Raw genomic sequence first — 14,039 nt, 5'->3', positions numbered from 1 at the left:
TGCATTCCCTGTGTCTTTTACATAAATCGTTTGCATAAAGGAAAACTGTTAGATTTTCCTAAGCAAGAAATACAATAAATCGATTTTAACTAGAGATCCTGGAATTACTCAACTTATGTGTTAGCCAATAATTCCTTATATTTTTTTCCACTTACAAAATAACTGGGGAGAGGGTACAGACTCAGTTACCCAAATCTAAGTGGTGATGATTTATCATCCACCACATTTTAGTTCAGATGCCACAGCAGAGTTCTTTACATTTTTCAAAACACGAAACGTGAAAACTTTGCTATGATTCAAACCATGAATCTTCCAGCTTCCAGATGGACACGCTAATTATTTACATCACAATAACACACAAAACGGATAGTGAGAATCTCTTACTGGGTAGCTTATCTATTATTCAACACCTGATAACCAAATGCCTCCTCTTAGTAAGATAGTCTTCAAGAGTTTAATTAATCAAGCAATTATTTATGCAAATTTCTTTCATGGATTGAAAAAAAATTTGCTTTATCCGCAAGAACACATTTTCAGTTTCTCTATCACTTCCTTCCCTTCAGCATGTAGAAATTGACATAAAATTATCAATATTTATTGAAAAGAGATTTTATTTAAACATTGTATTTTAAACTTTTATTAAATATTGTTATTTTTTTACAAAAATGTTTCAACAAAACAAGAAAATCAAATTTTTAGTTAATATATATGCATATTTTGCAGCAAGCTATAAATATCTGATAATTCCTGGTCCCTCACACTGAAAGCCTAGCGCGAAATTAAAAATATTTAGTTTTCAGTTTAATAGTAAGTTATAACATGAATTGCAAATGCCAAATTCTCACATTTTTAGATTTGGAAGTTCCGATAAAATTATTGGAAAAAAAAATTATTGAAGAGGGAAAAAATAAGAAGATAGATCACTAAAAGATCATTTAGGCCATTAAAAGATAATTTTTCTTCAAAAATGGAAATGATCAAAACCACTTATAAATTAGAAAATATTTATTATCTTAAAGACAGATTTTTTACAAATTGATGACAATAAAGTCAATGAAAACTTACTGCCCTTTTGGAAAATTAACATCTATTTTGTGTTTATATATCATCATACATCCACTACTATTCTTAGAATGTTAGTAAGCAATTTTCTTAACCGCTTCAGGACGAGTGTATCAGATATGCATCAGCAGTTAATCCTCTTAAGCAACGGCATGCCACTGAGCTAAACTCAGTAGTACGATCTTGCCACATGGGATATTTTACATCGCTAACTTTAAGAAAAAGTTCATTCAAACATCTCTTTTTAATCCAATGTTTTAATTTTTTTCTGTAATGATATTTAACAGTAATATAATCATAAATTCAGAATATCAAGAGATTCTGAAAAAATTTTAATTAAAATTTAAATGCAAAATAAAATATTTGACTCGATGAAATGTTGTAAAAAAACTTACATAAATCTATATTTAACATTCGTAAAAAATAATTAAATATATGATCAAATATAGCATAAATGATTCAGAAAGGAGACTGTGTGTGATAATATAATCGCCATCATTTCATTACTTATGAAACACATTTTCAGGTTGAACTTTTAATTCCATCCCAGCAGAATAATTAATCCTAGGAATCCCCTCATTTTAGGATCTAGAGGAGCAAGTTGATTTTGGATGAAGATGGATTTTCACTCATTTTTTGTTCATAGAACTTACTGGTTTCTTCAACTATTATGTTCATTAGATTATTGGAAAAAAAAATGGGAAAAAATCAATTTCATTCACATAACTTTTAATTAAGTTTACTTTTACAATTCCCATAAATTCATAAGGCTTCAATTACTTAACAAATCGAGGTCATGGCGGAGTAGAAACTGTTCTGAATTGTGGGGTTAAAGCAAAATAAACTTCCTGTTCAGTCTCTGAGAAAATATCAAAATCTCTATTCTCCCTTAAATCTAGTTTTCAGTGTCAAAATAGTCACTCATGGGCTTTACAATTTAAATATACTCTTCTTCCATAGAAAACTTCTCTTAGACATCACACTTTTAGTTCAAACATCTTACCTGGTGCAAAAAACTTACATCTGCTATCTACAGAAAATGCAAACGGAATGGAAACTGGAGTTCCTAAAACCACAGCTCCATTCCCAACTGATTCCCAACCACAGGAAAAAAAATAAAAAGACAAATGTGAAGCATCAGAAACTGCTCAACATTTATATAACATGAAGCCAACTGTGTGTCAGCTGGGATTTGTTTACTTTATATTACCTGCTCGCACATCTAAATGAATCACCAGAATACAAAAGTACTTAATGAACAACAAGGGTCAATAATGTATATGTTCTAATAAACAAATTATAGTGGACACGGAAAGCCATCTAGTGATTTAAAAAGATTCTAAAAGAACGTATATATTTGAGAATGAATATGTGCCACATCCATCTGGAAGATCAATGCAAGCAGCGATGCACCGGTGCATCACGTGGCTGCTAGCGACATAAGGGCTGATGCATATATCACACATCTGTCTGCAGAGGGTTTTTAATTCAGTGACATACCATTGCGAAGGGGGTTAAAGAACTTCTAGAAATTATTCCAATCAAATTCCGTATAGAGAAAGAGAAAAATTAAGATAAAATATATTCAAAGCATATGAAAAAAAAAAGTTATAAATTGTTCACACTTATTTGATGCTCTCATTAAAAGAAACACTCAGGTAATTGATCACGACAAAAAAAGGGGGGATACCATTATGGTTAACTTTCTGAAGGAAATTCATTCCTTCCATCTGTATTACACATAACAAAAACCCTGAAAATACTTATGGAGTCAGCAAACTTTTGACCAGAAAGTGAATCCCTAGTGAAACTACAACACTGAAAATTTTAAACATTCAGCCATTGAAAAGCCTGTGGTTTATTTGTTAACTTGTCGGACAGATGGAAGTTTTTTCAATAACATTTATAACTGAGTTTTTTTATTTTCTAATGAAGTTTACTCTTCTATTACTTCTCCATGTCTGTTTTTAGCCCAAAGGGCGTTAGCACAGAAGGGCTATTAATTTCATTTTGGCATTTTGTATTGATTCCCTATAAATGTCAGTTCACTTTTCAAATTGTTGGCACCAAATATTATTGGTGTCATGACGTGATGACCATGCATGCGCAGTTTAGCCGAACGGCTGCAACGCCTCTCTCTCATGAGACTTACTAGAGAAGAGTAGTTAGTAGGTAGTAGCGAAGTAACGAAGGAAACGTGTTGTATGTCAGTACGAAGTATTACTTGTGTGTTACTCGTTTGTACTTATTATTTTTATTTGTGTGTTAATAAAGTGTTGTGCCGTTAAAATGGCTGTTTTATGCAACGCACACAATACGATACGTCTACGGTAGGAAGGAAATACATATCCAGAAGCTACACGCCCAAGAAAAAGAAGGATATGACAGTGGTGTCAGAACAGGAGGATATGTCATTCTGCAAAGTTCACGGATAAATGCGTAAGTGAGTCTTCAGAAAGGTAAGAAATTTGTTGAATTTATTTTGTAGTAAAGTGGAATTCAAGGTTACAAAAATGGCTGAAGAGCTAACGAAATCTAAGAAAGAACGGAAAGTTATGCGTTCAGCCATTACTAAAGTAACAAATGCTATTGAATCATTAATTGCAGCCGGTAACCTTGAAGACCTTGAAGAATCACTGGAAAGTTTAAAAGTAAAAGCTATTTCTTTGAAAGCGTTAGACGAAAAAATTAAAACTTTGACTGATGTTAGTGACATTGAAACTGAAATCGAAAGTGCCTTGGAATACGAAGAAAAAATTTCGAAATGGAGCTTTAGAGGCACAAAATTATTGAAAGAAAAAAGAAATAGCAATAATTCGCTAGTTTCTAATGGTTCTTCTAATGATAGTAACAATTTATCTATTTCTGGTGTCGATAAAAGTTCTGATTATAATGTTAAATTGCCGAAGATTATGATTGATAAATTTTATGGAAATGCTGAAATGTGGCAAACATTTTACAATTCTTTTGATACGGCAATAAATCAAAACATAAAACTATCTAAAGTAGATAAGTTTAATTACTTGCTTAGCCTGTTAGGCGGTGCAGCTTTAAAAACAATAGAAGGCTTTTCTTTATCTCCAGAAAACTACGACGAAGCTTTTAAAATTCTCAAGGAGAGGTATGGTCGAAAAGATCTCCTTATTAATTCTTACATGCATAAACTTTTAAATTTACGGCCTGTCCGAAGTTCTAATGACATTAATTCTTCGAGGGAATTATATGATACCTGCAACGTATAAGTAAGGTCACTAAATTCGATAGGGGTCAAGACCGAATCGTATGGAAAGTTACTATACCCTTTGTTAATGAAATGCATACCTCAGGATATAACGCTTGATTTTGCTCGTCAAAACGCAGATGAGGAAACTTTTAATGTCGATAACCTCATGAAATTTCTAAAACGGGAAATTGAAAGTCGCGAACGAACTTCATTAAATCTATTTTATTCTAAGAGTGACGCTAATTCTCTTGGAAGGCATTCACAACCAAATGAAAAGCGAAACAACTTCCACACTTGGAATTCATTCAACGCCAACAAATTTGGCGCCAGCTATTCCCCTAATGTAAGCAAAATTGCAGTTGTTCGAACTTTCCCTTGCTTATTATGCGAAAGTGAAAATCATGCTTCGGAAAAATGTGTTATGTCTCCGGAAGAAAGGAAAGAGAGTTTAAGGGCTTCTAATCGGTGCTTTCTTTGTTTCGAAAGGAATTGTAGAATAAAAATTTGCCCTTCTCAATTAAAATGTTCAAAATGTAATTCTAAGTATCATAATATATTGTTGCATGAAGACAAGGAAAGGGTTGCTTTAAGAATAATTCTAACGCCGTAACTGCAAAGATTTCTTCTAAATGTTTTACTGCGAATCAAGAGGTCAAAGAATTAATAGATGACTTGCTAACCGTTAAACTTATATGTGATGGTAAATTAATTAATGCAGTAGCAGATACAGGCACTCAACTAACCGTTGTCAAGACCGACATTGTACCAGAAAAATACCGTACGCCACATGGAAGTGTTATCCTCACGTCAGCTTTCGGGCAAGCTTTAAAAGCTCCTCTCATTAACCTACCTTTAGTAATATATTCGAAAATGATGAATTTATGTCACCTTTTTTATAATATGTGCAATGGTGGATAAGTTATGTAATGATTTACTCTTGTCGTTAAGTGCTTTTAATGAGTTAAGGGGAGATGATAAAAGAAAGTTTAATTTTGAATGTAAAAATGTAAACATTGCAACTGATAGTTTCGGTGAAATGCCTTTTCATGAAACTGAAAATTTTGACGAAATACTTGATGGTTTCCCATGATAGGGAAAACCTAATTAATGAAAAATGTAATGAAACTGTTAAGAAGATAATAGAATGTTGTGCGCTTGTATATGAAAATACAGGTAAGGATGATTCCAAAGGTAGCACGGGACACGATCAATGTGTTTCGGATTCAGAACTGTTTCGAGTGCAACAAATAAATGACCCATCTTTAAAAACATGCTGGCAAAATGTTAAGAACGGAAGTAATAACTTTACTGTTATTGACAACTTTTTGTATCATAAAGATAAAGTGCTAGGAGAAAGAGTTTACCAGTTGGTCATACCAAAAGAAAGAAGAAAACAGATTTTGGACTTAGCTCATTCTAGCTTATGGGGAAGCCACCTGCGAACCAAGAAGACAGCCGAGCGTTTGAGATATTCGTTCTATTGGCCGGAAATCAAGAAAGATGTAAATGAATACTGCAGTGCTTGTACTTCTTGTCAACTTCAAGCGAAAAAGCGTCCCTTTGATGAAGTTCCGATTACGCCAGTAACACATCCTAAAGAACCATTCCAGGTAATTAATGTGGATATCCTAAGACCTGTAGAGCCAAGCTGTAGAGGTTACAAATATGTTCTGTGTGCTGTTGATCAATGTACAAGGTGGCCCGAAGCGGTGCCACTAAGAATTTGAATGCCAAAGCAACATGCGATGCATTGTTGCAAATCTTTTCACGCACAGGAATTCCTCAAATTGTTGCTTCAGATCAAGGAACTAATTTTACTGCTTCGTTGACCCAAGAGTTTTTGAAAAGGATCGGATCGTCCCCAAGGTTCTCGACTCCTTATCATCCAAGTTCAAATGGCCTGGTAGAAAGATTTAATGCTGTTTTAAAGGGAATGATACATCATACCGTTAGAGAACATTCGAAAGATTGGGAGAAACATCTGCCGTATTTACTTTGGGCTTACCGTGAAGTTCCTAATGCTACGACTGGTGTTAGTCCATTCCAAATGCTTTATGGAAGACGTCCTAATGGCCCGTTGTCTATTTTGAAATCGTCATGGACTAATGAAACTCCTGTTCCTCATGGACAGTTAAGTTCAGTTACCGATTATCTGAATGATTTGAAGATGAAATTGGAAAAAGCTGCTGAATACGCAGGACTTACAGATGTTGGAAAGCAACAAGCTTATGCATTCTACCGTAACCGAAAGACTCGTCATAAAGAATTCAAGGAAGGTGACAGGGTTATAGTTTTAATCCCTGATAGTCAAAACAAAGTTTATGCCAGATGGACGGGACCTGCTACGATCATCAAAAAGCATACTGATTATAGTTACATAGTACAAATGCCTGACAATTCATCGAAGCACGTTCACACAAACAAGATACGAGAGTTCAATACCGCTGTGAATAATGTCGGTGTGATATATGATACAAATATTGATTTCGAAGTTGAAAACGTTCCAAGAATTGTTCCACGGAAAGCAAAAGAACACTATTCTAATGAGGAATGTGATTTTACACACCTTGAACCGCATAAGAAGAAAGAACTTAAGGAAATTTTAAGAAGGCATAAGAACCTAAGAACTGGTATTCCGAAAATCGCCAATGTGGGAGAACACAGCATCAAACTGAAACCTGGAAGTATGCCAGGAAAGCAGAAACCGTATCGAATACCTGAAGTTCTAAGAAATGAAGCTGATCGTCAAGTAGATAAACTTTTACAGCTAAAGCTAATCGTTGAATCAGAAAGTGAATATGTGCATCCAGTAATTTATGCATTAACAAAATGGAACAGTAACATTATGTGTAGACAAAGAGACCATGCTGAGTTTATTGATGACGTGACTTAAAATGACATGATTATATTTCCCAGTGAGTGAAGCATGACTTATGTTATGAACTATGAACTATAAGACATTTTGACTGTTTAGTTTGATTTTTTTTTTTTTTTTTTTTTTTTTTGTTGCTAAAATGCTAATTTTTTTTCTAACGTTAGGTAATGTGTTTAAAGATTTAGCTAGGGTTTGCTAAAGTATTATGTTTAATGTTAATGACTGATTTGTATTGTCTCGTTTATATGACAATTGCTTATATGATTATGATTATGTGAAGGATTTAAGTTTGAAATGTTAATTGAATGTTACATCTTTTTAAATGAATAGGATTACTGAATTTATGTTGAAGTAATTTTAATTTAAAATGGTAAGAATTGGTTAATTAAGTTCTAAAATTTCATGGATGTTATTTTATTTTGTTTCAAGAAATGTTTATATATGTGGATTTGACAGGTCATTGAAAGACGCAATCAAATCTTTTCGAGGGGAGGTGTCATGACGTGATGACCACGCATGCGCAGTTTAGCCGAACGGCCTGCAACGCCTCTCTCTCATGAGACTTACTAGAAAAGAGTAGTTAGTAGGTAGTAGCGAAGTAACAAAGGAAACGTGTTGTATGTCAGTTCGAAGTATTACTTGTGTGTTACTCGTTTGTACTTATTATTTTTATTTGTGTGTTAATAAAGTGTTGTGCCGTTAAAATGGCTGTTTTATGCAACGCACACAATATGATACGTCTACGGTAGGAAGGAAATACATATCCAGAAGCTACACGCCCAAGAAAAAGAAGGATATGACAATTGGCCTGTGTTATATTTAAAGAAATTAAATAATGAAAAATCCGCATGACTGTATGTATGTTTCTCACTTTGTGATAAAACAACGGTAACTAGAGATATCAAATTTTGAATAACCCAATCATCCACTGAATATGGGCATCAGGAAGCCCTAATTTGTAATCTGAAATTAAAGATTTCTCAGTGCCTGGGAGAAAATTATGTAAGACTAGAGAGAGAAATTGTTTCTAAGTTGTTGGTTCAAACTTAATTCGGAGTATCGAGATATCCATGACAGCTTTGCCTTTTAGGCGAGCATTACATTACATTGTGTTTAACATTCTTAGTAGTTTAAAGAGTAACTACTGATTGTGCTCTGTGACACTGAGAAAGAGCTGTATGAACACTTTTATGGAAAGTTCCAGAAATGTAAAGTGTATTTTATCAAGCTTGTAAAATAAATTTTATCAAGCTATGATTGGTTCTTGGTTTATTCTATCTATTACAAGTACACACATAACAAAATATTAAATAAGGAGCTAAATTTGTTTTATTTTCTCTTTAGACTGCAATAAAGACAGAATACACACACACAAACACATATAGATATATAAAGAGAAGAGCAATTAGATACATACACATAATTATTAATAATATATTGCAGAATTGTGTGTGTGTGTGATTGTTGCAAAGCCTCGAGGGCTATCTCCCTAAAGGGAGGGATGCCTTTCGTGGAGGACTTTCTAAGGGAAACTGGCTCGTATACACGTTACACATGGGGAAAACCACGAAAACGCCCATGCAGCCAGCCCGTTCGCGGGATTCGAACCTCGGACCGAACTACCAGTGTTCAGCGACTTTACCGCTCGGCCGCTGGTGGGCAATATATTGCAGAAAAGTTGCAAGCTATTTTTGAACAAGTTTTGCACAACAAAGAGAAAAAGGTCCATGTCTTCTATAGTCATTAAGGACCTTCTGAAGAAGCAGCAAGAGGTGCAGCCCTTAGCCAAGCAGTGGCATCCTAATCAGTTTGAGGTGAACAGAGTGACGATTTGTTCACTATACAACTTCGAGACTATTCTAAAGAATGAAAAACTATAGACAACTTCATGAAACAGTGGACCTTCCCCCAAAATTACAGATAAGTAACTAAAACAGACAAATGCCTTAATGATCCAATTCCATTGCATGACTAGGCAGATTACAGAGTATGTAATAATAACTAATAAATTAGTTATGACTGCATAATTAAAATTATTCCCACAGTAACTTATAAGAAAGAACAACTTCATCACCAACAGCTTGCATAACAAATGCCATCCTGAAACAGACTGTGTCCAATGTGCGAGGCACTATTGTATTAAAAATGTATGTTATTTATAATATTTATAATATAAAATAATGCTTCTTGCAAAATGTTATGAAAAAATACAGGTAAAATGTCTTTTAAGTGATTCACATTCTTACACTGACAAGAAATGCATTTTCATAATACTGGAAATCAAGGTATCTTATGTTCCATAAATTGACAAAATCTGCTCTTTCACAGGTTTCTAACAAGATTTTACCACTAATTGAAAATACTTAAATTTCTTCATTGTATTAAGAAAAACACAGCCTAAACAAAACAAAGAAAATTAGATCAAATAAAACATTGATTAAAAAAAATAATTTCTGCAGGTGACCTTACAAAATTATTTCCACAAAGCAAAACTTTGCTGTTTTACTTAAATACAACTAATAAATATTTTTTAAAAAATCTGAAAAAAAATACTCAAAAATCAAAAATACATAAAGAAACCTATAACAAATTTCTAGGAAATAAAAAATATTACTTTCTGTAATGGTCGTGAAAGGTTCATTTGTTGAAAAGTCATAGCGGCATCATATTCCAGTTCTTCACCAATTACATCATTAACAATCTAAATAACGATACAAAAAAACAGAAGAAAAATATAAAACATTTTATAAGCAAAATAAATAATATGAACTCTAAAAAATTATATAACAGGAAAAAATAAAATAGAAATAAATCACTAACCGAAACATCTTTTTCTAAGCCCAAACGATTGTTTTTCTTCTTCTTTTTCTTTTTAACTTTGATAACATCTGTTTATTGTCATCAATAAATTTAAAGAAATTATCATGAATTAATAGCATATAAAAAAAACATAAACAATAATAAAATCTGAAAGGTTTCAGATTTTAAATTACATCCAAAGGGGCATTTTTTTTTAAATTTTGCATGTTACCTTTATTTATTAAATATCATGTTCTTCGCACTTAAACCATAAAATCCAGTTCAAGAGCAGTATCCCAAAATAATTTTAAAATGATCATATCCTTTAGAATTTCCGATAAAGTCTCACGTGCTGGAGATAAAAATGTTTTCTCTGTACAACGTTGTCATTGCTTGCTTTCAAATCCTTGAGTTTGTTAATCAAAAATTCGCTACAGTTTTACAAAATATGAAATCGATAAGAAAACAAATTCCAAATTTAAAATTTGGACTTCCAGATGCACATATTCAGGTGGAAACGTTCAATATTCAAAATTTGATGGCTCTAGGTACCATTGTTTTATGACAATGGGAGAATGATACATACATTTACGCAGATTCTTCATTATTTAATTTCTTTAAATGCAATACAGAGTGATAATATTTGGTGGCAACAGTTGAAAAGTGAAATAATGCTTTTAGTGAAGCAACGCAAAATGCCAAAATGAAATTAATAGTCCATCTGGTCAAATTGCCCCTTTGGAGTAATAAGAATACAACATAATTTAGAGTGAATACTAACTTTTTAAATTTAATTTTTATTAAATTTCAGATATAATAATTATAAAAAATAAAACATTTTAGATCACATTTTCTTATTTCATGCATAGATAATACAGTAGACCAGAAATCTGCAATACTTGAAACCACAGGTTATGCAGATTTCAGTGCAGAAAAAATAAATCATAATATTTAGACTAAAAGTGCAAGTTTTTAATGTTTTAAACTTTTTTCAAGAGGGTGTCCCCCCCCGTGCGTATAAATTATATAGAGTCATGATCTCTTTTCTGTGACACAGCTCTGTTGTTCTAAAAAAATTTAGCTATTTTATACCATATTCCAAACCTTCACTATAAGATATTTTCTCACTCATCAATTCACTATATCAAAAAAAAAAATCTTTTCCCCCCCCCATTAAGTTCAAAACAGAGCTGATAATTTCATCATTGGTCGTCTGATATGCCAGTGCTGCCACATTCTCAACACATTATCCATTCAATGATATCTTCTTACAAAGCCTGCTCATTTGTTCTTCTTCCAAATACAAAAGCTAGTCTCTTACTTTAACCTTTGCTACATTGACCCTTAAACCAGAAAATTCACGGTCATCACTCTCAGTTTCAATGAACAAGGCATACGGTACACCAGCCATTTACTAGTGTTGTTAGAGAAATAGAAGATTCTTCTAACAAATAAATGCAGTCTTTGATGGCGAAATTTTGTTAGAATCACAAAGTGAAATTGAATGGTCTCTCGAAAGAATTTTCTTCAGAAACGCCAATTTGTAATGACATTTAATACTGTATATTATGCCCTGATCCATTGGCTAGTTCAATGATATAGTATTTGGGAGCAAAACAAGGGCCCCGGCATAATCACAAGTTAAAGCGGTTGCATCTGGATGTGCACAGCCTTTGTCTAGCAACAGTAAAATCTTGCAATTGGATGGTAACCCCACATTGTTACAATGCCTTCTAGCCTCTTTAACAAAAATGCTCCATGAAACATTTGGTCATAAGTTGTTTCATGAACCAGGAATTTTTATTATTTCTACAAATCACAAATATTTTACTCCTTTAAGAACTCTGGGATTTGTGTTCTTACCCACTACCCTTAGTTTACATTTATAAGTTTTAACTGCATACTAAAATAGTACTTCTTTCTTTAGCTTCTTCCCACCCTCCCGATGGCACACTTTCTTCACTTGTCACAAATATCTCTCTTGGCAAACACTGCCAAAAAATTGCAGTCTCCATATTAAAAATCTGCTTCTGCCATTGGCCCAGAAAATTCATCAATAAATTCCTCTGCAGCATCTATATTTGCCCACAGGTTTTTCCCCACATGGTTTCAGATAACGTATACCATGTCTCTGCTTTAATTAGCTCAGCCAACCGCTCCTGAAATTGCACATCTCCTCTATTTTTAAATCACCCTGAATCTATTTTCCCTTTTCTCTCAGCAGCAGTTATGAAATTGGTACCCCATCACTCTGGCACTGCCGGAACCACTCGTACAAGACATAATCGAAGCTTGCCAATTTCGCCTTGTACATTGTACAAAAATTTCCGGTTTGGGACTCCAGTGTTAAAATCGAAGTTGCTGTATAATTTCAACAGTGTTTCTTAATTTTTCCATATATCTTATACAGTCTGTCATAATTCTATACAATTATTCTATAAACTCAAAAGTAGCACCTCCTTCCATTTTTTGCATTTTGCACTACCATCAAAGCAAGATTTACGTTTGTGAATGTTGCAAGCAGTAAAATCATGAACAAATTTCTTACCCACCACTGTAATGAGTAGTGAATTTGAAAGAGAAGTTGAGTGAAATCATCTGCTTCTTTACCTTGATGCAGATAGGAGGGGGAAAAAATAATGTCAATGATTTGGTAGTTATTTCTGTTACGACCCCCATTATTTGGTAAGAATTTTTCTTTTCAGTATATTGTTCTCCATGTTGTGCTATCCTGAACCTATACACAGAATGTTTAAATTTTGAGATGTATGGATTTCAGGTCAGTGGATTTTTTGGTATTTGACTGTATTTTCAAATTAACAGCTAACTTAAAAACGGGGAGGGGAAAATCACTCAAAAATTAATTAAACTGTAAACATGAAACAATTAAAATTATTTTTTAAAAATATACATTTTTAGCAATTGAAAACAGAACCATGAAATAAACAAAATGTTGAATTTAAAGCTACACACATTTAGCTACGGTTTAGTGATACTCTCTGTCATTTCTAGATCATTTAATAAATTTGAAACATCAATTTAAAAAATCTGAAATAAATCTCTTACTAAAATATTTGATAATGTCCATCTCATTATCTAGGAAGCAAAATGTTACTAAAGTACTTTTTTATACTCAAACCAAATGATCTAAGGCTGATCAGTAAATAATACCATTTTCAACTACCACCAGTGGCCAAGTGAGAAAGCTGAATAATATCACAAATGCAGAAATAGAAGCTGACATTGAGATCACCTTGGCAAAGTTACCTTGGCACCTACCTATATTAGTTCCAAGTACAAGATAATCCACAAGTATTTTTTAAAAAAAACTAAGTTTTAGTAAAAAAAGACCAATTTTGTAACTTCTTGTTATGTAGTAAAATGAAAAGATTCGGTACTTGCTGATTAACTACACTTCCACTATGAAGTCACGAAAAAGTATGCATGAAGCAAAGCAGTATGTCACTAACACAGGTATATGGCAACCTATGATGTCACGAAAAATTTTTATGTGGCAACCCAGGTATTCGTGTAACACATATCTGTTTTGGCAGATGTGCAATACAGATGTTGTATGATACACTGTTTGTGCAGACATAAGAAATCTATTTACTTAGTATTATATAAAAAAATTCAGTAAAGTACTGAAAAAATGCACTGCTACACAGGATGTATCTTCAAAATTTGGTGGGATTTTATAAAGAGGTGTACAATATCATATTAATAAAATATATTTGACAAATATAATTTCTGTTATCTTAATGTTTTTTCAACTAGAATAAATCTTGAGAAATAAGAGTGTGTTTCCCCTCTATTTCTTATTTTGAATAATCATAATAAATTTCAAAATTTTTAAAACATAACTAATTTTCAGTATTATAACTTATATTTTAAACACCATAAATTTTATAACAGTACTACTAAAATTATGGTTTTTACTGTTGGTGTTATATTTCTAATCTTATTTTACACAAAACTAGAAGACCCCACAGCTTTCTCTAATACAAACATTTCCATCTGTTAGGCAAATCCACTTAAAACTGACTGATGTTTGGATTTGCTTTTCCTTGTTTAAAGGCA

General features: G+C 32.8%; 1 protein-coding gene across 1 annotated transcript in view; it reads right to left on the bottom strand.

Annotated features, from left to right (window-relative positions):
- Rs1 (Dead-box helicase Rs1) overlaps positions 1 to 14,039 on the bottom strand; it is a 105,934-nt gene that overhangs the window by 59,894 nt on the left and 32,001 nt on the right. The window contains exons 4-5 of the mRNA XM_085814637.1: positions 9,981 to 10,048; positions 9,775 to 9,861 (exon numbers count right to left, since the gene is read on the bottom strand). Coding sequence (XP_085670763.1) covers positions 9,775 to 9,861; positions 9,981 to 10,048 — 155 coding nt within the window. The remainder of the gene's footprint in view (positions 1 to 9,774; positions 9,862 to 9,980; positions 10,049 to 14,039) is intronic.

Source organism: Stegodyphus dumicola, chromosome 4 (assembly GCF_044657685.1).
Source record: "Stegodyphus dumicola isolate Sdum_Otavi_A_Nest chromosome 4, ASM4465768v1".
Lineage (NCBI taxonomy): Eukaryota > Metazoa > Arthropoda > Arachnida > Araneae > Eresidae > Stegodyphus > Stegodyphus dumicola.
This window is presented reverse-complemented; position numbering and strand designations above follow the sequence as displayed.